General features: G+C 40.3%; 2 protein-coding genes across 4 annotated transcripts; one reads left to right on the top strand and one right to left on the bottom strand.

The window, feature by feature from the left end:
• Nucleotides 1-1,939: 1,939 nt before the first annotated feature.
• On the bottom strand, nucleotides 1,940-4,002 carry LOC121370266 (leucine-rich repeat-containing protein 71-like). The gene has a single exon (XM_041495396.1). The coding sequence runs from the start codon at nucleotides 3,995-3,997 to the stop codon at nucleotides 2,399-2,401; it is 1,599 nt and encodes a 532-aa protein (XP_041351330.1). The 5' UTR covers nucleotides 3,998-4,002; the 3' UTR covers nucleotides 1,940-2,398.
• A 3-nt stretch (nucleotides 4,003-4,005) lies between these two features.
• On the top strand, nucleotides 4,006-25,805 carry LOC121370269 (deoxyribonuclease-1-like). Of its 3 annotated transcripts, none has more exons than XM_041495400.1 (9): nucleotides 4,006-4,144; nucleotides 7,507-7,675; nucleotides 10,350-10,432; nucleotides 15,433-15,516; nucleotides 19,952-20,052; nucleotides 21,023-21,135; nucleotides 22,259-22,416; nucleotides 24,161-24,257; nucleotides 25,696-25,805. In XM_041495400.1, exons 2-9 carry the CDS (start codon nucleotides 7,520-7,522, stop codon nucleotides 25,741-25,743), a joined length of 840 nt encoding a protein of 279 aa, XP_041351334.1. In that variant the 5' UTR covers nucleotides 4,006-4,144; nucleotides 7,507-7,519; the 3' UTR covers nucleotides 25,744-25,805. The 3 variants fall into 3 exon arrangements, with proteins under 3 accessions (XP_041351334.1, XP_041351336.1, XP_041351335.1); XM_041495401.1 differs by having other exon boundaries at nucleotides 4,017-4,144; nucleotides 7,487-7,675; XM_041495402.1 differs by lacking the exon at nucleotides 15,433-15,516.
• Nucleotides 25,806-27,458: the final 1,653 nt, after the last annotated feature.

Below are 27,458 nucleotides of genomic sequence, written 5' to 3'. Positions count from 1 at the left end.
TCATGGGCTACTCTTTTCGATTAGCAGCAAGGGATCTTTTATATGCACCATCCCACAGACAGGATAGTGCTTGCTGCTAATCGAAAAGAGTAGCCCATGAAGTGGCAACAGCGGGTTTTCTCTCTGACGCCATTATTATAACCGTAAATAAAATGTGTTGAGTGCGATCTTTTATATGCACCATCCCACAGACAGGATAGTGCTTGCTGCTAATCGAAAAGAGTAGCCCATGAAGTGGCGACAGCGCGTTTCCTCTCGCAGTATCTGTGTGGTCCTTAATCATATGTCCGACGCCATATAACCGCACATAAAAATGTGTGTTGAGTGCGTTGTTATATAAAACATTTCCTTTCTTCCTTCCTTTATTGATTACTACCAAACGGCTACATAGGGTTGCAAACGAATCACTACGCATTTTTACATGGATTACAACTAATTTTTGAGGGTAGAATGATGGAAATACATAGTAAAAAGGCCTCAGTTTAGCACATTTTGACCAAATATCTGCATTATTTTTACCAGGATTAGAGTTTTTTCTCCAGCTTATGGATATAATGCTGCTGGGTTTTTTTGTTTGTTTGGTGGGGGTTTTTGGGGTTGTTTTTTTATGGATTCAAATTGTTAACAATAAGATAACTTGTCAGATGTACCGGCCTCGGTGGTGTCCTGGTTACACCATCGGACATAAGGCTGGTAGGTACTGGGTTCGCAGCTTGGTACCGGCTTCCACCCAGAGCGAGCTTGACGAATCAATAGGTAGGTGTAAGACCACTACACCCTCTTTTCTCTCACTAACCACAATCCCACTGTCCTGGACAGAGAGCCCAGATAGCTGAGGTGTGTGAGTCCAGGACAGCGTGCTTGAACCTTAATTGGAAATAAGCACAAAATAAGTTGAAATGAAATGAAATGTTAGTTCTTGGCAACGCGGACATACTTTATAAAAGCTCCACCACAGATTAGTAGGTAAACATCCAAAGCCAGAACTCAAGAAAAATCTTTTATGAATACGACCCACAATTTTAAAAACAGCAGCCGCATATCACTGGATATCTCGAATCATCTGTTTCAGTCAGGTAAAAGGAATAAATGACTGTGCAATGACACCCCAGCACGAAAAATACATCGGCTATTGGGAAGGAGAGAAATGGTTTATTTAACAACGCACTCAACACATTTTATTTACGGTTATATGGAAAGAAAGAAAGAAAGAAAGAAATGTGTTTTATTTAACGACGCACTTTACATTTTATTTACGGTTATATAGCGTCAGACATATGGTTACGGTCCACACAGATATTGAGAGAGGAAACCCGCTGTCGCCACTCCATGGGCTACTCTTTTCGATTAGCAGCAAGGGATCTTTTATATGCACCATCCCATAGACAGGATAACACATACCACGGCCTTTGATGTACCAGTCGTGGTGCACTGGCTGGAGCGAGAAATAGCGCAATGGACCCACTGACGGGGATCGATCCCAAACTGACCGCGAATCAAGCGAGCGCTTTACCACTGGCCTATGCCTCCTCCTTCCCCACCCCCCCACCCCCACCCCCCTAGGCTATTGAGTGTCAAACTAAGGTAACTGCGAAAATGAAGTGATAATCAACATCAATATAAAAATTCAAAAGTAAAATAAAATAAAAACACCGTCCCACAAAAATGGGAGCCCGTAAGCCTATGCACTCCACCAAAATTTACCGTACCGTAAGAGTACATTGGCACTGTTCAGACTGAGATGGAGGATCCTTCTTCAAAATAAATGAATGGGTCAAGTATGCATGACCAATAGGAGCACGACACAAGACTATCCCATCCGTCCTGCACTGACTATAGATTGCGTTGGCAGAATTGAAGCTTGTTCACAACCATCATTCTGCCTTTTCGGGGTTTTTCAAGAGGCGGTTATAGATAAAACAATAAAGCTGTGTATGTGTTTACATTGATTGTTACATTTTTATTATTACCATTATTTAAAAATAAATGTATGTTAAAATTAACTACAAAAAATAAGCACTTAACAAAACCCTCCCAAACACAACAACAGCAAAAAACAACAACCCAACAATACAATATAAAACAAAACAAAACCCATCCCAAATCTTCACAGCAGTGCAAATTGCATAGTCGTACACCACTAATTCATATTGCATATGGGTATGAACATGGGTGCCCTTTATCAAACATGTTACAAACGTTATTCAATCTGTTTTTAAATATATTGGGGTACCTTTGGGTAAGATTTATCTTGAACCTGTTTGACTGAAACATCGTAGCGCAATATTAACAGGCTTTCAGTCAAGTTTGTAATTCTAATGACACTGTCTTCTCTGTCTCTGTTAGCTTATACGCATAATGGTCTCTTTGGGGGCTCTTATTTATTTTATTTATTTTTTCACTTTTCTTTAGCCGGTCCATTTGATCTCTTTTTGGAACCAGTATCCGACTTGGTCGACAAGTCCTCTTGTATAGTGACCGGGGGTTTGTAATGTGGATCTCTTGTCAGCATCACCTGCTCAAGCTGCGTCTTCAGGTCGTGGTCATTGGGAATGCCAATATTCAGCAGATTGAGTCTCATCAATCCCGCCCCTTCGCCTTTAGCAACTTTGGCCGCCGCCTGGTGCTGCATAGCCTTCAACATCGCCTCCACGCCGACAGCGGTGATCCGGTTTCTGGACAGATTGAGACTTACGAGAATTCTGTTTCCGGGAATCCACAGCTGTTGATCTTCGGAAGGAATCACCTTATCCAGTACTTTCATGACGGCAGACAACTCTGTTTGTTGTTCTTGCACTAGTGGCGCTCTCTTCTCTTTTTTCCGGTCTCTTTTTCCTTCACTAGGCGTTGCCGGTGACAAAGCAGTTCTTGATGGTTTGGAAGTTTTTGCTGCCGAAGTTGACTGATTATCTTTTGCAGTGGATTTTGATGCCTTCTTTGATTTTTCTTCTCTCCGCGATTTTCTGCCGTCTTCTTGGCCATCTTTGCCCTTACCGTCCTTCCTCGATTTTGAGGAGCCCCTATCACTCTTGCTTGAGGGTTTTGCAGTACGGGTTTGGATAACTGATTTGCTGGCTTTGGGCTGAATTATTCTCAGAGACATCTGCTTTCTCCTTTCAACAACCTCCTCGTGAGTAAGAGGGAAGGTGGACAAAACCTCTGCTAGTTTGCAACAGCCAGCATCGCTTATCTCGTTATTGGCCAGGGTCAGTACCAGCAACGTCCGGTTCATGCGCAGACCTGCGGCTAAGTGCTCACAGCCCAAGTCGGTGATCTTATTTCCGTAAAGATCTAGTGTCACGAGTTTTTTGTTGATTTTTTCTAACGTGCCGAGTTCCCTGCCGATTCTTGCAGCCCCCTTGTCCGTGATAAAACAACTTCTGAGCGATAGCCTCTGGATCAGACTGTTTTCTCCTATCAGCTCGTGCCAGTTTTCTTCCTGTACTGGATTACCATCCAGTGTTAGATTCTTCACATTCGAACAGGTGGGAAGAAATGCTGCTAAAATACTAACCACTTCCCCTGAAAGTCCTGTATTCCACAAGTTTATAGAGTGTAGCCTCAGAAGTAGAGGCCAACACTGTCTGAAAACATCCATCATTCGGGTATCAATTTTCCAACCTCTTATATATACCTCCGTTACAGTTTCTTGCTTATCTGGGTTGTCCATCAGTACCTGAACAGTTGGTTTAAAGTACTCAAACGAGTCTTTCACGGTGTACGTTTTGGGTGGGGGTGGGATCGGTACTCCGTTCTCGTCCAACTGTTCAGCTGGGACCTCGGTGTGGGCGTGGGCGTGGTGCTTCCCCTTCCCCTTATCCGGTCTGACGTCACACGGCGGTATCGGTCTCAGCACGACGGGTGGTATGACGGCCATTTCGTTTCTGCGACACAGCTCGGTGAAGTCCGTCTGGAAATGGCCAGAACACACGTATACCTCATCATCTCTGGCGTCGTGACTCTGGGATCTGTGACCTTTGTCCTGTTTCCTCACCATTATGGAACGTTTCACTGTTTTCTTAGATGTTGACTATAATTAAATTTAAAAATCAAATGAAACACACGTTACAAGCATCCATTTATAAATAGGTTCTGCCTTATGAACAAACTGAAAAAAGGACCAAACAGATTGTAATACAAGGAGGTAAAAGTAACTACATAGCAGCTGAACTGTTATTAGTTTAGCAAAAAAATGACATTATTAACGGACTGCACGCGCATTTAAATTACGCAATATATTACGTCACAGGCCGTGGACGTTCACTACGTTCTGGTGACATCATACTAATTTGTCGCAGTTTCCATTAACTGTAACAGTGGGGATTTGTCAATTCAGTTTGGTCTGACATAAAAAGAAAAGAAAATAGTGTTTTGGAAATAATAAAAAGATGTATCTGCAGTTTGTGATATACTGGTCAATATATAAATAAAATAGCAATACCTTGTAATTTTTATTACATGTATTGTATACTTAACAGCGTCCTTGGATATCCATTTTTAATAGGGGGTTTTGTGGGGTTGGGTCTTTTGTGTGTGTGTGTTTTTTTTTTTTGGTGGGTATTTTTGTGGGGTTTTTTTTGCATTTAATTGGGGGGGGGGGGTTAATATATTAAAAATGTACAATCTTTTTTCTTCTTTTTTAAGAACTTAACGTTACACAGTTATTACTATTTTAAAAACAATTATGATCATTATAAACTAGATATGTCGATTTCAACAGAATTGTTGGATTAACTCCATTCTTTACAATATATACTTTTAGAAATAAAAATAAAGTGAAAATATAGATTTGTGCTGCCTACTTGTATAAAAATACAAACTGTTCCTCGAATCCTGTTTCATCGTAACTGAAACAGTTAAACGTACAATGGGCAAAGCGATTGTATAGCCTACTTGCCGTTTTGCATAATATCGTATGCTGGACTTTACGCGCTCCAACCCACCCCCACCCCCCACCCCACTATTTCCATCTTAGCGGGTCGGACAGTATAATAAATGCCCCCCACCCTTTTTTTTTCATTTCAGAAGATACAAATATTTTCTGGCATATAATGATTTTGCCAATAAATCTTGTTTTACTCTTTTGTAACTTTATCCAAATGTGTTACAGGTTTGTAGATTAACCAAACTTGGTGTCAATTTTCACGGGATAAAACTAGGGTCTGCGACTTTAAGCGAGTTTCTATTTCGTATGGTTTATATCCCCAGTGAAACAGCGAGTGAGAACAATACGCCCCAGTGAAATTATTCTATGGAATAAAAACGATAGAAAGAACCAAATCCGTCGCGTGTTTAAGAGACCTAACACTTGTGAACGCTTGGTAAACGTTTTTCCGGGGGTGGGGTGGGGGTGGGGGTGGGGGGGGGGGTGGGTGGGTCTAAAGCCGAATATTAAATTAATACGATACGATAGGACGGAAACCGGAATTTGCACAAAGAGATTCCGCCATCTTTAGTTACTGTGAATGAAAAAGTTTACAATATACCAAATTTTAAAATTAACAAAACCCCAACAACTTTGATCAGTACGTTTTTTTTCATTTCATTTCAACTTATGTCCGTGCTTATATCCAATTAAGGTTCAAGCACGCTGCCCTGGGCACACACCTCAACTATTTGGGCTGTCTGTCCAGGACAGTGGGTTAGTTATTAAGTATTAGTGGTTAGTGAGTGAGAAGAAGGTGTAGTGGCCTTACACCTACCCACTGAGTCGTTGAAACTAGCTCTGAGTGGGAGTCGGTACCGGGCTGTGAACCCTGTACCTACCAGCCTTATGTCCGATGACTTAACCACGACGCCACCGAGGCAGGTCAGTTAGTACGTGATACCACTTTTTAGCTCGCGAAAGTTTCTACTGGTTTCTGTCCTGTTCTGTTCTATAGTACAGTCAGACCTGCTTAATTGCATGGTCCCGGTGCATGTCAAATTTATGCTAATAAGACACAAAAAGCCAGGTAGGTCTTTTAACAGACTTGGCGGAATCAAGTAAATATTGGATTGGGTGGGGGTGAGGTCTGGCTGAGATCGAGGGGGCAAAGCGCCCTGTATTAACTATCGTAATACTGTTTGTCCGTCCGTCCGCCCCCCCCCCCCCCCCCTCCCCCCCCCTCTCTCTCTCTCTCTCTCTCTCTCTCTCTCTCTCTCTCTCTCTCTCTCGTAAACATGTGACGGATTTTAACAGGTACTCTCCATCGTTTCCATTCCATACAATAATTTCACTAGGCGCATTGTTCTCACTCGCTGTTTCACTCGGGATATAAACGATACGAATTAGAAAATCGCTTTTAGCTAAACACGATATGTGGAACGCGGAATAGAAAGCGGAATACGGTATAGGTGTTTGATAACTAAAGGTTATTTTCATTTATCTGATTATATGCACACAGTATGCGGAAAGCGGAATGCGATATAGGTGTTTGATAACTAAAGGCTATTTTCATTTATCTGTTTATATGCACACGGTATGCGGAATGCGGTATAGGTGTTTGATAACTAAACGCTATTTTCATTTATCTGTTTATATGCACACGGTATGTGGAATGCGGTATAGGTGTTTGATAACTAAAGGTTATTTTCATTTATCTGTTTATATGCACACGGTACGCGGTATGCGGAAAGTGGAATGCGGTATATGTGTTTGATAACTAAAGGTTATTTCATTTATCTGTTTATGAATGAATGAATAAATGTTATCTGTTTATATGCACACGGTACGCGGTATGCGGTATGCGGAAAGCGTACTTGTGTTATGGCGCTTTAATAAAGTAACCCGCGTTGGCAAGAACTGACACGTTATCTTAGTGTGAACAACGTGTACATACAGTGGTCGCCATGGATTGCGTCGCTGTTTAGCTAAAGCAGATGTTGAATTCATTAATAACGATATATACTATGACCAATCCCTCTCAGCTGCTAATGGGGAAAAGGCTATGGGTTTTCACTGAGCTTTCGTGTCAAAAATCATTAAACGTTTGGCATCTAATAGCCGATGATTCATAAATATATGTGCTCTAGTGTTGTTAAATAAAACAAACTTTAACTTCCATTGAAGACAGAACAGATATGTTTTTAAGCTACCCAAATTCACAGCTGTTGGCTGGTTTGACACACAAAGAATATAAAACCTACACATGCAAGATAAGAATGAGAATGTAATAACAAAAAACACCTGCGAATAATCAGCAGGGAGTAAGGTATGTGTTTAACTTCAAATGCAATATCAGTTGATTCCTTTCTTCTTCTTTTTTTTTGTAATTAATGAATAATGAAACCAAATATGTTATAAAAGTGTATACAATTATAGACGTGACTATGATTTATGTTCGTTTTAATATTATCTGTGAAAAATATCCTGTTATAAAAACATGTAAAATATTTGTCGAGCTCATATAATTTATATGCATTTGAACAAAATTTGTCAAATTTGTCAAGAAAATTAGTAATTCTTTTCTATTATGCACCTTTGAGATTTCCCCTTTTAATATAGTTTTTCCATACACACACCAGAGTGAACTGTGCAATGGTTACCATGGATACTAGGTTTTGGACCGGATTCCTGTGTCTGTTGTCCACGGTGTCAGTAATCTACTCCCTGAAGATTGGAGCCTTTAACATAAACAGCCTGACTGGGAGTAAACTGAAGACACATCCCGGTCTGTTGGACATCTACGTCAAGGTAGACCTATATTCTAGTCAATAGTGTTGGGAATCGGCGGAATCCCATCTAGGGCCTCCACGAGTCCAAAATATTGGACTCGAGTACTCGAGGGTCAAACCCTACCCGGACCCGAGTACCCGACACTTACACAAGATGATAATGAGACAAAGGAATATAAGTAAAATAGCATTATGCATCTTAATTCCAGCACTGAACATGGATGTCAAAGCATCCCATAGTATTGCATTTGGAAACCGGTTGATACGTTCAGTATTGTGACGGACGGGGGGGGGGGGGGGGGGGGGGGGGGGATTAAAAAGAGAATGAGAAACTAGTAGATAATCAAATAATTATTGTGTAACTTATATCGTTGATTAGTTACTGCTAAAATAGTTGCTCTACATTGTCTCACTTGTACGGGTACGGTTATTGATTATAATCGATCATCACAGTGGTGAAGATAAACCGGTACGGTTATTGATTATAATCGATCATCACAGTGGTGAAGATAAACCGATGGATTATTGATTATAATCGATCATCACAGTGGTGAAGATAAACCGATGGATTATTGATTATAATCGATCATCACAGTGGTGAAGATAAACCGATGGATTATTGATTATAATCGATCATCACAGTGGTGAGATAAACCGATGGATTATTGATTATAATCGATCATCACAGTGGTGAAGACAAACCGATGGATTATTGATTATAATCGATCATCACAGTGGTGAAGACAAATCGATCGATTTTTGATTATAATCCATCATTTGAATATCACTACTGCTAAAGTATGATAAATTGTCATGATTCAATCCTGTCACCACTGGCAATGCAATTCGTGATTCTGGGAAACGTTCGATCCTTTCTAATTAGCATTGACTAACGTAAACCGTTTTGAAAATGGAAAATGACTTGTAAACGTTAACTATCGTTATAGAAGAAGAGGAACGAACACCAGAGCAGCGATGAATCATATATTTATAATGCACTTTGTTATAGACAGGACAGGACATACCACATACTTCGGTGAACAACACGTGGAGCACTGCTTGAGACTTATTATACATGTAGAGGCTTTGCCACACATCAGTTCTGTTTTAATGTTATTCTTGTTCTTTGTTTATTTTTTATTTTCTAAAAAAAAAAATATATATATACTCTTCAAAAAAAGAAACGCAAAAGGGTACAAATGGGTTATAACTCCGATTTTATGTTTCCTACCGGTTCATGCTTTGTGAATATAAGGTCATTGCATGTCCCAAACACATTCCCACGGTTACATTCGATAAAACGCAGCTACTGTACAATAAAGTTCCAAAATGTGAATATTCGCAAAAACGCAGCCACGTGCAAACCATGTCACCACTGCACGTGCGTTGTCTGCACGTGCAACATGAACACCGACAGTATAAAAGTGCAGGGTGTTCGCTTGCCTGGCCTCTGTATCTGGCCGACGGTTGACAATCCAGGACATGCCACGTCTCAGTGAACCGCAGAGAAACTGCCATCGGCCGACTAGACGCAGGCGAATCCAGAACGGCCGTTGCCAGGGCATTCCATGTGTCCCCAAGCACCATCTCCAGACTGTGGGACCGTTACCAGCAACATGGATCAACACGTGACCTCCCTAGATCCTGCCGACCACGGGTCACCACCCCCGGGCAGGACCGCTACATCCGGGTACGCCACCTTCGGGAACGATTGACTACTGCCACCTCCACAGCCGCAGCAATGCCAGGTTTGCGCAGGATATCCGACCAGACCGTACGGAACCGCCTACGTGAGGTAGGAATTCGTGCCAGACGTCCAGTTCGAGGTGTCATCTTAACACCACACCACGTCGACTCCGACTGCAGTGGTGCCAGATTCATCGACAATGGCCTCAACTGCGATGGAGACAGGTGTGGTTCAGTGACGAGTCCCGATTTCTACTCCGACGTCATGATGGAAGATGTCGCGTGTATAAGCGTCGTGGTGAACGTTATGCGGCAAACTGCGTGCAGGAAGTGGACAGATTCGGCGGGGGTAGTGTCATGGTGTGGGCAGCCATCTCACACACTGGCAGAACTGACCTGGTCCACGTGCAGGGCAACCTGAATGCACAGGGCTACATTGACCAGATCCTCCGGCCACACATCGTTCCAGTTATGGCCAACGGCAACGCAGTGTTCCAACATGACAACGCCAGGCCTCACACAGCACGTCTCACAACGGCTTTCCTACAGAACAACAACATTAATGTCCTTCCTTGGCCATCGATATCACCGGATTTGAACCAAATTGAGCATCTATGGGACGAGTTGGACCGACGCCTCCGACAGCGACAACCACAGCCCCAGACCCTGCCCGAGCTGGCAGCAGCCTTGCAGGCCGAGTGGGCCACCATCCCCCGGGACGTCATCCGTACTCTGGTTGCTTCAATGGGCAGGCGGTGCCAGGCAGTTGTCAACACACGCGGAGGCCACACCCGGTATTGACTCCAGATGACCTTGACCTTGGTGGTGTGTCCTATCACTTACTCACAATGGACTAGAGTGAATTGTGAACAATCCTGCAACATTTGGTAATTATCGGACTCACCATTCAATAATTAAATGAATTCTCCAAATGTTACGACAATGTGGTTTTGCGTTTCTTCTTTTGAAGAGTATATATATATATATTAATTAAATTGTTTTTAAAGATTATGAGTCGGTACGATATTGCAGTTATTGAAGAAGTTATGGACACGAAAGGCATAAATGACATTCTCCAAGCTCTTAACAGGTATTTGCGTCAAGAGATCCCACCATCATTAATTAATGTGAATGAAAAAGTTAACAGCTAGCCCCCCCCCCCACCAACCCCAAACAAAAACAAACCCCAACAAAAACAACAACACACAACTCACAAAATCCCCCCCCCCCCCCACAACAAAAAGAAATGAAAAATCAAACAAAAAAACCTTCAATCAGTACGTGATATCACTTTCAGCTAGCTAAAGTTTATACTGCTTCCGTCCTAGTATTATTTTATCATTAGGCGTCAGACACACACACACATACACATACACACACATACACACATAGACACACACACATACACACACACACACACACATACACACACATACACACATACACACACACATACACATACACACATACACACGCACATACACACACACGCACACACACACACATACACACACATACACATACATACACACACACATACACATACACACACACACACAGACACACACACACACACATACACACACACACATACACACACACATACACACACATACACAGACACACACACACACACATACAGACATACACATACACACACTGACACACACACACATACACATACACACATACACATACACGCACATACACGCACACACACACATACACACATATACACACATATACACATACACACACATACACACACACACACACACATATACACACATACACACACATACACACATACACACACACATACACATGCACTGTTCTTAATCCCTCTTTCACTCGGGATATAAACGATACCAAGTGGTTTAGCTAAACATCGTATGCGGAATGCAGAATATAAAGTGGAATGCGGTATAGGGAAGGGAAGGGAAGGGAAGGGAACTGTATTAACGTGCCCACATCCTTACGGTTCAGGCACGCCCACCATGGATTCGGGTTCTGACACCGGTCAGCCCACGATTTCATGGCGGGGGGGGGGGGGGGGGGGATAGGGGAAGGTAATAGGATGATGGGGTCAATTACCAAATTTGAATAGTATGACCAAGTTCTAATTATCCTAATGGGGGAGGGGGTAAGTTTACAATTACTATATATCACTAGATATATATATATATAAATTTAGAACGCACCAAAGGAAAAACCAATTTAATTCAGGCTATGTTCTGTTATGTATTATATTATCTGGTGCTAATTTCGATCGGGCTAGTCTAAAATATAATATATACAATATTACTATTAACAATAAACATTACATTATCATTCTTAGCCCTGGAGGACAAAGGGTTCACAAAGGGGGGAGCATTGCTCCCAATCCAGAGTGCGATCCAACACCGGGCTAAGCCCAATGGTAGCCGGGCCGGATTTTCATGGGGCAGGCGCGCCGGGGTGGGGAAGCTTCCTACCAGGCAAAACTATCGGCCGAAACCGCTTACGCCCTACCGCACCCAAAAAAGCACGCTAACACGGTATAGGTGTTTAATTTAGCTAAACATGGATTTCGGAATGTGGAACGCGGAATATAAAGCGGAATGCGGTATAGGTATTTGATTTGCCGTACATGAGTTGCAGAATGTTGAAAGCGGAAAATAAAGTTGAATGCGATATAGGTGTTTGATTTAGCTAAACACGAATTGCGGACTATAATGCGGAATGCGGTATACGTGTTTGATTTTGCTAAAGCCAGATTGCGGAATATAACGCGGAATGCGGTATAGGTGTTTGATTTAGCTAAACATAGATTGCGGAATATAAAGCGGAAGGCGGTATAGGTGTTTGATTTAGCTAAACATGGATTGCGGAATGTGGAAAGCGGAATATAAAGCGGAATGCAGTATAGGTGTTTGATCGCTCTGGGCTATTTTCATTTACCTGTATAAGGAATAACTCATCGCTCCAGGTAGTATCCATATCCGCTGGGGTATGGATACTGTATAATGTAAAAATGCTGCAAGTTTCTAGCCTGAGTACTCTGACGGCAAGAAAGCTAGACGGACATTTGGACAGTTATTTCTTGCCGTCAGAGTACTCGGTCATAACTGTCCAAATGTCCGTCTAACTCTCTCGCCGTCAGAGTACTCGGTTATAACTGTCCAAATGCTCGTCTAGCTCTCTTGCCGTCAGAGTACTCGGTTATAACTGTCCAAATGTCCGTCTAACTCTCTCGCCGTCAGAGTACTCGGTTATAACTGTCCAAATGCTCGTCTAGCTCTCTTGCCGTCAGAGTACTCGGTTATAACTGTCCAAATGTCCGCCTAGCTCTCTTGCCGTCAGAGTATTCGGTTATAACTGTCCAAATGTCCGCATAGCTCTCTGCCGTCAGAGTATTCGGTTATAACTGTTCAAATGTCCGTCTAGCTCTCTTGCCGTCAGAGTACTCTGTTATAACTGTTCAAATGTCCGCCTAGCTCTCTCGCCGTCAGAGTATTCGGTTATAACTGTTCAAATGTCCGCCTAGCTCTCTTGCCGTCAGAGTACTCGGTTATAACTGTTCAAATGTCCGCCTAGCTCTCTCGCCGTCAGAGTATTCGGTTATACCTGTCCAAATGTCCGCCAATCTCTCTCGCCGTCAGAGTACTCGGTTATAAGTGTTCAAATGTCCGCCTAGCTCTCTCGCCGCCAGAGTATTCGGTTATAACTGTTCAAATGTCCGCCTAGCTCTCTTGCCGCCAGAGTATTCGGTTATAACTGTCCAAATGTCCGTCTAGCTCTCTCGCCGCCAGGGTATTCGGTTATAACTGTTCAAATGTCCGCCTAGCTCTCTTGCCGCCAGAGTATTCGGTTATAACTGTCCAAATGTCCGTCTAGCTCTCTCGCCGCCAGGGTATTCGGTTATAACTGTTCAAATGTCCGCCTAGCTCTCTTGCCGTCAGAGTATTCGGTTATAACTGTCCAAATGTCCGTCTAGCTCTCTGGCCGTCAGAGTACTCGGTTATAACTGTTCTAATGTCCGCCTAGTTCTGTCGCCGTCAGAGTATTCGGTTATAACTGTTCAAATGTAGCTTTCTTGCCGTCAGAGTATTCGGTTATAACTGTTCAAATGTCCGCCTAGCTCTCTTGCCGTCAGAGTATTCGGTTATAACTGTTCAAATGTTCAGATGTCCGCCTAGCTCTCTTGCCGTCAGAGTACTCGGTTATAACTGTCCAGATGTCCGTCTAGCTCTCTTGCCGTCAGAGTACTCGGTTATACCTGTCCAGATGTCCGTCTAGCTCTCTCGCCGTCAGAGTATTCGGTTATACCTGTCCAAATGTCCGCCTAGCTCTCTCGCCGTCAGAGTACTCGGTTATAACTGTCCAAATGTCCGTCTAGCTCTCTCGCCGTCAGAGTACTCGGTTATAACTGTTCAAATGTCCGCCTAGCTCTCTCGCTGTCAGAGTACTCGGTTATAACTGTTCAAATGACGCCTAGCTCTCTTGCCATCAGAGTATTCGGTTATAACTGTTCAAATGTCCGCCTAGCTCTCTTGCCGTCAGAGGATTTGGTTATAACTGTTCAAATGTCCGTCTATAGCTCTCTTGCCGTCAGAGTACTCGGTTATAACTGTCCAAATGTTCGCCTAGCTCTCTTGCCATCAGAGTATTCGGTTATAACTGTCAAATGTCCATCTAGCTTTCTTGCCGTCAGAGTATTCGGTTATAACTGTCAAATGTCCATCTAGCTTTCTTGCCATCAGAGTATTCGGTTATAACTGTCAAATGTCCATCTAGCTTTCTTGCCGTCAGAGTACTCGGGCTACCAAATTTCCATCTAGAAAATGCTGAGTGAAGAAGTGATAGAAAAATTAGTAAAAAATTATCAGGGAATGCCTTTTCTGCTCGATTCGGTTACATCGATCAGGAACAGCCAAAACCGGCGTCACATCTCTCGCACTGCAAGTAAAAATAGTGCACGCAGTGTTTTTACCGAATTCCGTATACCACATTCCGCTTTCCAAGTTCCGCTTTTCCTATACCGTGTTCATCGTATTTTTCTACACACCAGTTGGCGAGATCGATTTAAAGGCACCCCATTGGCTGTTCTGTGGTGATGACCTTGACACCAAAGCCACACCATCCCATGAAATGAACATTATTGAAATTGAAAAATGTTTAGGATGGTGAGCGATCGCACTTCGCATGGCAGACTGGTTTCTACGCCTCACCTTAAAAATGTGATATGCTCGAAGAAGATGGTACCAGTCGAAGTGTTCACGAGCGATCGGTTTCCTGAACAATGATGTATTATAATTTATATCTGAAACCGCAATTATGCCGTAAATAAATTGTATTTTGTAAATAAAATAAAACCCCCCAGATAGATTCCATTTATATTACAATTTGTCGTTTATAAACATATTCAAATTGTTTTCGCTCGTAAGATATATGGTATCTAATGTAAGGCCTCCACGAGTCCAAAAATACTGGACTCGAGAACTCGAGGGTCAAACTTGACCCGGACCCGAGTACCCGACACTTACACAAGATGATAATGAGACAACAGAATACAATAAAATAGCATTATGCATCTTAATTCTAGCGCTGAACATGGATGCCAAATGATGCCATTGTATTGCATGCCACACATTCAACGTTTGTTTCCCTTCATGTAGCCGCGGCAAGCATATGACAAAATTACGTAAAAATATAATTAAATGAGGTGTTCTTCCTTGCACGGCCCCGTCGGTGGACCCATTGGGCTATTTCTCGTTCCAGCCAGTGCTCCAGAACTGGTATAACAAAGGTCATTGGTATGTACTATTCTGTCTCATGGGTCATCAGAAATCCAGATGTATTAATGTTTTATATAATTTTCTAACTTTTTACATGCAACCAGTACCACAATTTTTTATTTTTTATTATTATTATTATTATTATTTTTTTTTTTTTAGATGCATATAAAAATATATTTTTAAATTAAAATGATTTGTTCATGACATTTCTATGTAGGCCTAAATTTGATTTCTGGCATAAAGTCCAGCACAAAACATTATGCAAAATGACGAGTATACGCTCAGTTTGCCCATTGCATTTTAACTGTTTCAGTCATGGTGGCGGGCCCTATGCCTTGCAACTTAGTGGTCGTTTGGGTGGACCAGGATTCGAGGAATATTTTGCATTTTTATACAGGTAGGCAGTACAAATCTACATTTTCAATTCCTTTTTATTTCTAAAAGTATATATTGTAGTATAAGTACGGATTTATCCAACAATTCTGTTGAAGTCGACATATCTCAAGAAAGAAAGAAAAGATTGCACATTTTCATATATATTTTAAAAAACATTAAATAGCAAATTAAAAAATAATTACAATAAAAATGAATATCCAAGGCTAATAAAAATAATATTTTTCACCAATATATACTGACCAATAACAAAATTATTTTTTTACAAACTTTACATACATCTAAAACACTGTGTCCTTTTTGTCTTATGTAAATCTAAATTGAATTGACAAAAACATTATTAAAGTTAATGGAGGCTGCGACAAATTAGTATGATGTCATCATAACGTAATGAACGTCTGCGGATTGTGACGTAATTTATTACGTAGTTTAAATGTGCGTGCAGTCCGTTACTAATGTCATACTTTTTACTAAACTAGTAACAGTCCAGCTACTGTGTAGTTACTTAATATACACCCTTGTATTATTTAGTCTGTTTGGTCCTTTTCCAGGCAGAACCTATTTATACATGGATACTTGTAATGTCTGTTTCATTTTTGATATTTTAAATTATAATCAACACCTAAGTACGTAGCTACAGCTGAGTATAAACGTGAAAATTTTCATAATGGTGAGGAAACAGGACAAAGGTCACGTCTGTTCTGGCCATTTTAAGACGGACTTCACCGAACTGTGTCGCAGAAACGAAATGGCCGTCATACCACCCGTCGTGCTGAGACCGATACCGCCGTGTGACGTCAAACCGGAGAAGGGGAAGCACCATGCCCATGCCAACGCCGAGGTCCCAGCTGAACAGTTCGACGAGAACGGAGTACCGATCCCACCCCCACCCAAAACGTACACCGTGAAAGACTCGTTTGAGTACTTTAAACCAACTGTTCAGGTACTGATGGACAACCCAGATAAGCAAGAAACTGTAACGGAGGTATATATAAGAGGTTGGAAAATTGATAACCGGATGATGGATGTTTTCAGACAGTGTTGGCCTCTCCTACAGAGGCTACACTCTATAAACTTGTGGAATACAGGACTTTCAGGGGAAGTGGTTAGTATTTTAGCAGCATTTCTTCCAACCTGTTCGAATGTGAAGAATCTAACACTGGATGGTAATCCAGTACAGGAAGAGAACTGGCACGAGCTGATAGGAGAAAACAGTCTGATCCAGAGGCTATCGCTCAGAAGTTGTATTATCACGGACAAGGGGGCTGCAGGAATCGGCAGGGAACTCGGCACGTTAGAAAAAATCAACAAAAAACTCGTGACACTAGATCTTTACGGAAATAAGATCACCGACTCGGGCTGTGAGCACTTAGCCGCAGGTCTGCGCATGAACCGGACGTTGCTGGTACTGACCCTGGCCAATAACAAGATAGGCGATGCTGGCTGTTGCAAACTAGCAGACGTTTTGTCCACCTTCCCTCTTACTCACGAGGAGGTTGTTGAAAGGAGAAAGCAGATGTCACTGAGAATAATTCAGCCCAAAGCCAGCAAATCAGTTCTTCAAACCCGTCTTGCAAAATCCCCAAGCAAGACTGAAAGGCATTCCACAAAATCGAAGAAGGACGGCCAAGAAGACGGCAGAAAATCGCGGAGAGAAGACAAATTAAGGAAGGCATCAACATCCAGTGCAAAAGATAATCAGTTAACTTTGGTAGCAAAATCTTCCAAACATTCAAGACTTTCTCTATCGCCATCAACGCTTGTTGAAGGAAATACATGCCGGAAAAAGAAGAAGAAAGCATCACTAGGGCAAGACCAACTTGCAGAGTTGACTGACATCATGAAAGTACTGGATAAGGTGACTCGCTCCGAAGACCAAAAGCTGTGGATTCCCGGAAATAGAATTCTCATAAGCCTCAATCTGTCCAGAAACCGGATCACCGCTGTCGGCGTGGAGGCGATGTTGACGGCTATGCAGCACCAGGCTGCGGCCAAAGCTGATAGAGGCGAAGGGACGGGATTGATGAGACTCAATCTGCTGAATATTGGCATTCCCAATGACCACGACCTAATGACGGAGCTTGACCAGGTGATGCTGACAAGAGATCCACATTACAAACCCCCGGTAACCATACAAGACGACTTGTCGGGCCACAGATCGAATACTGGTTCCAAAAAGAGATCAATCGGACAGCTAAAAACAAGTAAAGAAAAGTGAAAAAAAAAAAAAAAACAAAAATAAACACAAGTAAAGTAAATAAAATGGAGACGATTGCGTGTCAACAACTGCTTTTTATGTATAAGCTAACAGAGACAGAGAAGACAGTGTCATTAGAATTACAAACTTGACTGAAAGCCTGTTAATATTGCGCTACGATGTTTCAGTCATACAGGTTCAAGATAAATCTTACCCTAAAGCGCCCCAATATATATTTAAAAACAGATTGAATAATGTGTGTAACATGTTGTTCAAGAGAACCCGTGTTCATACCCATATGCAATATGAATTGGTGATGTAAAACTGTAATTTTTACTGCTATGTACATTTGGCGTAGGCTTTTATTGTATTGTATTGTATTGTATTTTAGGATTGTTGTTTTGTATTTCTGTTTTTGGAAGGGTTTTGTTTTGTAGGTTTGTATTTAATTTATTAAAACATACAGATATTTAATTGTAATACACACCTTTTTTAAATAATAAAAATGTGACCGTCATATAAACACATACCCAGCTTACTGTTTGTCTATAATCGCCTCTTGAATAGCGAAGAAGCGTAAGTGCATTTCTCCGACATCATTTACCGGCCTCGGTGGCGTCGTGGTTAGCCATCGGTCTACAGGCTGATAGGTACTGGGCTCGGATCCCAGTCGAGGCATGGGGTTTTTAATCCAGATACCGACTCCAAACCCTGAGTGAGTTCTCAATGGGTAGGTGTAAACCACTTGCACCGACCAGTGATCCATAACTGGTTCAACAAAGGCCATGGTTTGTGCTGTCCTGCCTGTGGGAAGCGCAAATAAAAGATCCCTTGCTGCCTGTCGTAAAAGAGTAGCCTATGTGGCGACAGTGGGTTTCCTCTCAAAATCTGTGTGGTCCTTAACCATATGTCTGACGCCATAACCGTAAATAAAATGTGTTGAGTGCGTCGTTAAATAAAACATTTCTTTCTTTCTTTCTCCGAAATCATGAAGGTTGTGAACAAGCTTCACTGCGTCAGGCTTCACCTGGGAGAATGGCATGGTCTTGTGTCGTGCTCGCATCTGTCAGACATACTTGACCCGTTGATTTATCTTCAAGAAGAATCCGCCACCTGAGAGCGAGCACTGCCAGTGTACTCTAACGACGAGTCTCATTTTGGTGGAAAAAGCAATTCTAGCAATTCTTTTGATAAATTATTTTGTAAAATCCGTTTGTAAAGTCTGTTTTGTTGAATGACACCACTAGAGCACACTGATTAATTGGTTATTGGCTCTTGGATGTCAAACATTTCGCAATTTTAACACGCGTAGTCTTCAGAGAATATCTGCTATATTTTTCTGTTAGCACAAAGGTATCTAAAATCTGTTTGAAGTCTTTTTTGTTTAACGACACCACTAGAGCACATTGATTTAATAATCATCAGCTATTGGATGTCAAACATTTGGTAATTTTGACATGTAGTCTCAGAGAGGAAACCCACCACATTTTTCAATTAGTAGCAAGGGATATTTTATATGCACCATCCCACAGACAGGATAGCATGTGCCGCGACCTTTCATATACCAGTCGTGGTGCACTGGCATGAACAAGAAATAGCCCATTGGGGCCCACCAACAGGGATCGATCCTAGAGAAGACTGTGCACCAGGCGAGCGCTCTACTCCTGGACTACGTGCCGCCCCCATTTTGGTGGAGTACAATCATCTGAAGAAAACTAGAAAAGACATATTTGGTCATTTTGTCCGAATGTCATTTGCCCAAATGCGAAGATTTTCTTCAGCACTTGGGCTGGGGGAGGGGGATATGATAAAATAAGATAAGATAAGATAATTTATTTCATGTAAACATTCCACATATGAGTCAGTATGAACACAATGCCAAAAAAACAAAAAACGTTTCAAATAATCATTACAAAATAAAGAAACAGAAAATGTTAATACATACAACAGATTTGAATATTAATTATTCGTTTTCGAAGCGTAATTGTGACATCTACAATATAAAATTGCAATGATTTAGATTACAATGTGTTGGCTCTTTAAAATAAAATAAAATAAAATAAAATAAAATAAAATAAAATAATAATAATAATAATAATACAATGGATTGAATGAAATGTAATGAAGTGAAATTTAAAAAAAATCTTATTGTCCTCTAGTGACACGTTTGGTGTACCCCCCACCCCACCCCCCACCCCATTCCCCACATACCTGTTATAACAGTGGTTTTCTACATCTACAGAACTGACCACGTGAGTGTAAGAAAGATATACCAGTATCCCGACACACACGATTACTTCGAGCACGAACCATTTGCAATCCTGTTCCACACAACGCATGCAGGTAGGTCTAAGTCAACGAAACATTCGGAATCTGAGTTCAAGCCGTATTCGGTTTATTCTCACATAATAAAAACAGAAAAAAAAGAAAGAAAGAAATGTCTTATTTAACGACGCACTCAACACATTTTATTTACGGTTATATGGCGTCAGACATATGGTTATGGACCACACAGATATTGCGAGAGGAAACCCGCTGTCGCCACTTCATGGGCTTCTCTTTCCGATTAGCAGCAAGGGATCTTTTATATGCACCATCCCACGGACAGTACATACCACGGCCTTTGATATACCAGTCGTGGTGCATTGGCTGGAACGAGAAACAGCCCAATGGGCCCACCAACGGGGATTGACCCCAGACCGACCGTGCATCAAGCGAACACTTTACCACTGGGCTACATCCCGCCCCACATTTTCATTGGAGTTGAGTCACTTGGTGATTATCCCACATCGACCGCGCATCGAGCGAACGGTGTACCACAGAGCTACGTCTCGCACTAATAGAAACAGAATACGGCTAGGGGACGCACGAGCTATGACGAGGGATAGCTTATTTAGTATATGTTGATTAAGCGACAAAGATGCACTAAGACTCACCAAACATTTACTGGTATTCATTTATTTTAACTTCACGTTTCGTGTTAAAATCCAAAATAAGAGAGAAGTTCGTATAGAAGCCTTCCACTTCCATACGAGGCCGTTAATATATTGATACTTGCGATTGTGACTGTAACGGATTATTTGATTGGATCTTATTGTGAACTAGCTATTTTTGGAGACTATAATTTTGATTATGACCATATTAATGATGATCGTGGTGATGGTAGTGATGATGATGATGATGGTGATGATGATGACAATGATGATGATGATGACGACGACGATGATGAGGATTATTATTATTATTACTATTATTATTATTATTATTATTATTATTGATGTTGTTGCTATTGTAGTTGTTACTGTAATTTCAGCTATTCATGACTTTGCAATAGCTGCTGTACATATTCGCTCTCGTGATACTGTGTCTGAGATGAACCACTTAGTGGACGTCTATGATTCATTAAAGTCGCACTTCGGAAACGAGGTAGGTAAACAACTTGTTAAGGCACCACGTTACCATTTGTCATTTCGTTACGTGTTGTTTCAGCTTAATATAGTCCGGTTCAGGAAATAGGTCGTCATTAAAAAAAAAAAAAAAAAAAAAAAAATCTAAAATTCCTTTTGAAATCTTTCTTTGATGATTATACTTATTTCATAGCCGTGGTCTGTGCTATCCTCTCTGTGTGATTGTGCATATAAAATATCCCTTGCTACTAATGAAAAAATATAGCGGGTTTCCTCTCTAAGACTATATGTCAAAATTTCCAAATTGTTGACATCCAATAGCCGATGATGAATAAATCAATATGCTCTAGTGGTGTCGTTAAACAAAAACAAACATTTTAACATTTATTTCGTACGTTACATTTTGTCGCTTTATTGCGATCGTTCTATTTCATATGTCACTTATAACGAACATACTATTTCATGTGTTATTTTGTAATAAACATAATTTTGCATTTGTCATTTTATAACGAATATTCTATTTTCATTTGTCTTTTTATAACCGATATACTTTATTATGTATTTCATTATAACGAACATTAAATTATATATAGTATGTTTTGAAGGGACATTCCTGAGTTTGCGGCAATTTTAAAGATGCTATCGACTAACAGGGACTTTTTAACTATTGTAATTACATATCAAATATATTTTTCTGCATAAAATATTAATGGCTGTATATTAAACGTGTTTCTGATCGTTCTAATATTTGTACTAGGTTAAATTTCATTTTATTTCCTAAAATATTGTGTTTTTTTCGTACGTACAAAGTTATTTGAAGACAAAATCCAGTTTGGGCTTTTCACAAATATTAAGACGACCAGAAACAGATTGAATATGCAGACACTAATATTCTAAACAAGAAAATATATTTAATATGTAAGTTTAATGGTAGAAATATTTTATAAGTCGAAAACATCTTACAATGTAGCAAACTCAGGAATGTCCCTTTAACGAACATTCTATTTAATGTTCTATTTAATTTGTCATTTGTCATAACGAACATATTATGTAGTTATCCATCTCGTATTGAACACAGTATGTGATGTTTTTAATATCAATTTTATAACGAACCTACTAATCTCATCTGTCATTTCAACCAGAACATTCTGTTTGCTGGAGACTTAAACGCCGATTGTTTCGGTTTGTCACTGGCATCTCTTCATAAAAACCTCTTCTACACAGACCATCGATTCCATTGGTTAATTCTTAGTACGGAGGACACTATAGTATCCGGAATAAGCAGTTGCGCTTACGACAGGTAAAAGTCCATTTTCGGTTTGTTTCCGTAAATCAAAATATATGTATGTGTATGTGTATGTGTATGTGTATGGGTATGCGTATGCGTATGTGTATGTGTATGTAAAGTATATATATAAAGCCGGGATGTCATGATATCTACACCGTTAACACTTAAAGGGACATTCCTGAGTTTGCTGCAATTTTTAAGATGCTATCGACTAACCGAGACTTTTTAACGATTGTAATTACATATCAAATATATTTTTCTGCATAAAATATTAGTGGCTGTATATTAAACGTGTATCTGACCGTTCTAATATTTGTACTAGGTTAAATTTCATTTTATTTCCTAAAAACTATTTTTTCATACGTACGAAATTATTTGATGACAAAATCCAGTTTGGGCTTCTTATAAATATTGAGATGACCAGAAACACATTGAATATACAGACACTGATATTCTAAACAAGAAAATATATTTAATATGTAAGTTTAATCGTAGAACTATTTTATTAGTCGGAAACATCTTACAATACAGCAAACTCAGGAATGTCCCTTTAAAGGACAGACTCTAGTTTCAACCCGTGAAAATCAACACTAAGTTCAGTTAATCTACAAACCTGTAACACATTCGGATAAAGTTAAATTTGAGTGAAACATTAGTCTGTGACTTTGAAATGGTGGAACCGGCCTCGGTGGCGTCGTGGCAGGCCATCGGTCTACAGGCTGGTAGGTACTGGGTTCGGATCCCAGTCGAGGCATGGGATTTTTAATCCAGATACCGACTCCAAACCGTGAGTGAGTGCTCCGCAAGGCTCAATGGGTAGGTGTAAACCACTTGCACCGACCAGTGATCCATAACTGGTTCAACAAAGGCCATGGTTTGTGCTATCCTGCCTGTGGGAAGCGCAAATAAAAGATCCATTGCTGCCAATCGGAAGAGTAGCCCATGTAGCGGCGACAGCGGGTTTCCTCTCAAAATCTGTGTGGTCCTGAAACATATGTCTGACGCCATATAACCGTAAATAAAATGTGTTGAGTGCGTCGTTAAATAAAACACTTCTTTCTTGAAATGGTGAATACCCTCTAAAAATAGACTAAACCTCGACTCTATAGATATTACTTCTGAGTCGCGCGTGCGTTTTTAAAAATTGAGTCATTTTTGACAACTGAAAGCAGACGTTACTTAGATTTTATTGTTTAGATTATTAATTTCCATACATCCGAAGTGTTTCCGGTCATCCCAGTGTTTCCAATACCACTAAATGCATTTTTCTTTTTCTTTTTTCATTTGTTCAAAAACGCATGTACCTATGAGAAGTAACGATTATGAAGATGAGCTCTAGTCTACTTTTAAAGCGTATTTCCTCAGTTCGATGTTACAAACTTTCAGCGGATGATTAATTAATCAATGTGCTCCAGTGGTGTTGTTAAACAAAACAAACTTTAACTTTATGTTACAGACTATTGCATCTTTTGCCGCTTGAATTTTTATATTGATGTTGATCATCACTTATTCACATATACCATAGTTTGACATCCAACAGCCTATGTATTTTTTGTACTGGGATGTCGTTAAACATCTATTCTATTCTGTTCTATTCTATTCTATTCTATTGCATCTTTATAAAAATGTGTTACAGGCTTGTAAATTAACCAAACTTAGAATTCCATTTTAATTGGTTCAAACTAGGGTCTGCGACTTTAAAATTATAATAGCGCTCGTCGCCGTCTATGACTTATTAACGTTGTTTCTTTATCAGATTCGTGGTGGCTGGATCAGAGTTTCTGGGTGCGGTCGTCCCCTTCAGTGCCAAATCATTCCACTATGACTTCGAATACCGGTTGAATTACCGAGAGGTGAAGTATTATTACAAGTCTGTTATGCCTCTTTTTATGTGTTTGAATGCACCAGGTGCGTATGTAGGGGTTGGGGGAGTCAGGATCAACCCCACCTCTGCTCCAAGCGAAATTTCGTTTTTTCAGTATATTTTCTGAGTAGGATGGTCCCCCTTTCCTAAAAACTTCACTCACCATAGTACAGAACCTCCACCCTCAAACAGGTTCCTGGCCACGCGCTTAAGCCTTCTGGTTGTATTATGGCCGTATGACCTTCGTACCGAATAAACTGTCTGTTTGTCTGTCTGTACGCAGACTACCCGTCTGTCTGTCTTTCATATCTGTGTTTAATAAATACTAATAAACTACAATTACTGTTCAACAATTACTTGACAAAGTGGTCTCTCCAGTATTCAGGAAAGGGGTGGAGGGAATCGGTAGAGCTGGTTCCACTTGTAGGAAGGGATGATACCTACGATTTGCAGGGTACAAGTAATTCGAAAATGTCTTGTAAACGACGATGAACCTGATTACTCTGGTAGTTCAATACGATGGCATGACTTGTGATTTTGGATGGCAGCTTTGAAATTACTATTACTATTTCTATTACTAAATAATAACCGTGTCTGTGGTATGCTGCCATTTATATAACAACAAAATGAGGCAGGTGCTTTGGCTTAAAGGTAGATAACCCCTTTTTTGTGGTCAATCTATTTTAATGTTTTGTATGGTGGTTACCAAGCGATTGAACTTCCTAAAAATATCAGTCAAGTGGTTCTTTCAATGTTGTAGTGTTTTTGTTTTTTTACAGAATGTATTTTGATATAAAAAATTAATTGAAATGCCTGTAAATATGAATTGTGATGTGCAACCAGAATTAATACACAGCTCAGTTAAAAAGTTTGTTTTGTTTAACGACACCGCTAAAAAACATTGATTGATTAATAATCGGCTAATTTTCGTGCTTATATCCAATTAAGGTTCAAGCACGCTATCCTGGACACACACCTCAGCTATCTGGGCTATCTGTCCAGGACAATGGGTTAGTTGTTAGTTGGCCAGTGGTTAGTGAGAGAGAAGAGGGTGTAGTGGCTTTACACCTACCCACTGAGGAGCCGGTACCGGGATTCGAACCCTGTACCTACCAGCCTGTAGTCCAATGGCTTAACAACCGCGCCACCGAGGCCGGTTCTGATATATAGTCTTAGAGAGGAAACCCGCTACACTTTCTTTTTTCTCCTTAGTAGCAAGGGATATTTTAATGCACCATCCCACAGATGTAGGATAGCACACAGCACGATGTCCATAATAATTAGATAATTAAATAAAGTGCTTTTCGGGAAATATTTAATGTTTATATTTCTGTCAGGCAATATTTCTTGGGCCATTTATAAGGTCAAATGTCATGCGACCTTGTCTTTAAAAACCTATTTTTAGCAATGCGCCATTTTGTTTTCAGTCTCATTCTGTCAGCGACCACTACCCAATCGAGATGGAGCTCAGGTGATTGAATACCCAAATACACAAATTACTCTTACAATAAAACTGAATTAAATATTATTTCAACTATGTCTTTGTGCTTTATTTCACGTTTATTTTTCGTATATTACATTGCATACAATATACATACATACATACATACAAACATACATACACACACACATACACACATGCATGCATACGGATGTCTGGATAGCTCAGAACGCATCGTGGTTAGTCTGCAATTTGCAGGCGATTCGTTGCCATAGGTTCGAGTCCCAGCAATGGCATGGGACGATTTGTGAGGCCAGAAATGATTTAATTACCCCCTGCGCCAGTACGTTAATATCTATGTATGCCATGTAACAGTCAACCTCGACATACATACACTATATAGATGTTCATACATTAATACATAATAGTCAGTACCAGGTCTGCCCACTGTTTCATGCACGCAAGCGGGATCGGGTTAAGTTAAACAGCATCCTTTTATCCCTTCATCCACATTAAAAATATATAAACTAAACACGAAACGGACAATTCCTTCCAATATACCCAAATGATTGGTAAAAATGCATACAACAACTAGAGGAAATGGCTTCGGTTATCAAACTTACGTCATTTACCAAATGATATCATTTAAAAAATCACCTGATACAAATAATAGTGAATGAACGTTTGCATTGTTACGCCACATGCGCAAAGAAAGAAAGAAAGAAGTGTTTTATTTAACGATGCACTCAACACATTTTATTTACGGTTATATGGCGTCAGACATATGGTTAAGGACCACACAGATTTTTTTAGGGGAAACCCGCTGTCGCCACATAGGCTACTCTTTTACGACAGGCAGCAAGGGATCTTTTATTTGCGCTTCCCACAGGCAGGATAGCACAAACCATGGCCTTTGTTGAACTAGTTATGGATCACTGGTCGGTGCAAGTGGTTTACACCTACCCATTGAGCCTTGCGGAGCACTCACTCAGGGTTTGGAGTCGGTATCTGGATTAAAAATCCCATGCCTCGACTGGGATCCGAACCCAGTACCTACCAGCCTGTAGACCGATGGCCTGCCACGACGCCACCGAGGCCGATTAGCATCAATGAAGTTTACACAATACTACAGGCGTATTTAAAGCAAAACAAAATAAATTCAGTCCGTTAAAGTATGCATATAAATTTAATTATAAGATTGGACCGCAATTATTGTGTGGTTTATGCAAGCGTGAACCGAAAAAAACCGATGTGCACACTTTTGTATATCCCTTTACGCGGAGTCGTACATAATTTTTTCGGTTCATATTTGCATGAACCAAAAATAATTGCGGTCAATTCTTAAATGAATAGATATGTGAACAAATGATAATCATACAATGATATGAATAGATAAATGTATGGATAGACGTGTACAATTGATAATCAAACAATTTTATGAATAATAGGCCTAAATATATGAATAGATATGTGTACAGTTGATAACCATACAAATACATGCATATATGAATAGATATATGTACAATTGATAATCATGCAAATATATGACTGGATATATGTACAATTGATAATCATACAAATATTTGAATAGATATGTATACAATTGATACTCATGCAAATATATGAATAGACATGTGTACAATTGATAATGAAACAACTATTAGAATAGATATGTGTACACCTGATAATCATACAAAGATCTGAACAAATAAATATATGAATAAATATGTGTACAAATGATAATCACAC

Source organism: Gigantopelta aegis, chromosome 4 (assembly GCF_016097555.1).
Source record: "Gigantopelta aegis isolate Gae_Host chromosome 4, Gae_host_genome, whole genome shotgun sequence".
In the NCBI taxonomy this organism is placed as follows: Eukaryota; Metazoa; Mollusca; class Gastropoda; order Neomphalida; family Peltospiridae; genus Gigantopelta; species Gigantopelta aegis.
The sequence above is the reverse complement of the archived record's forward strand: the minus strand, read 5'-3'. Positions and strand labels throughout refer to the sequence as shown.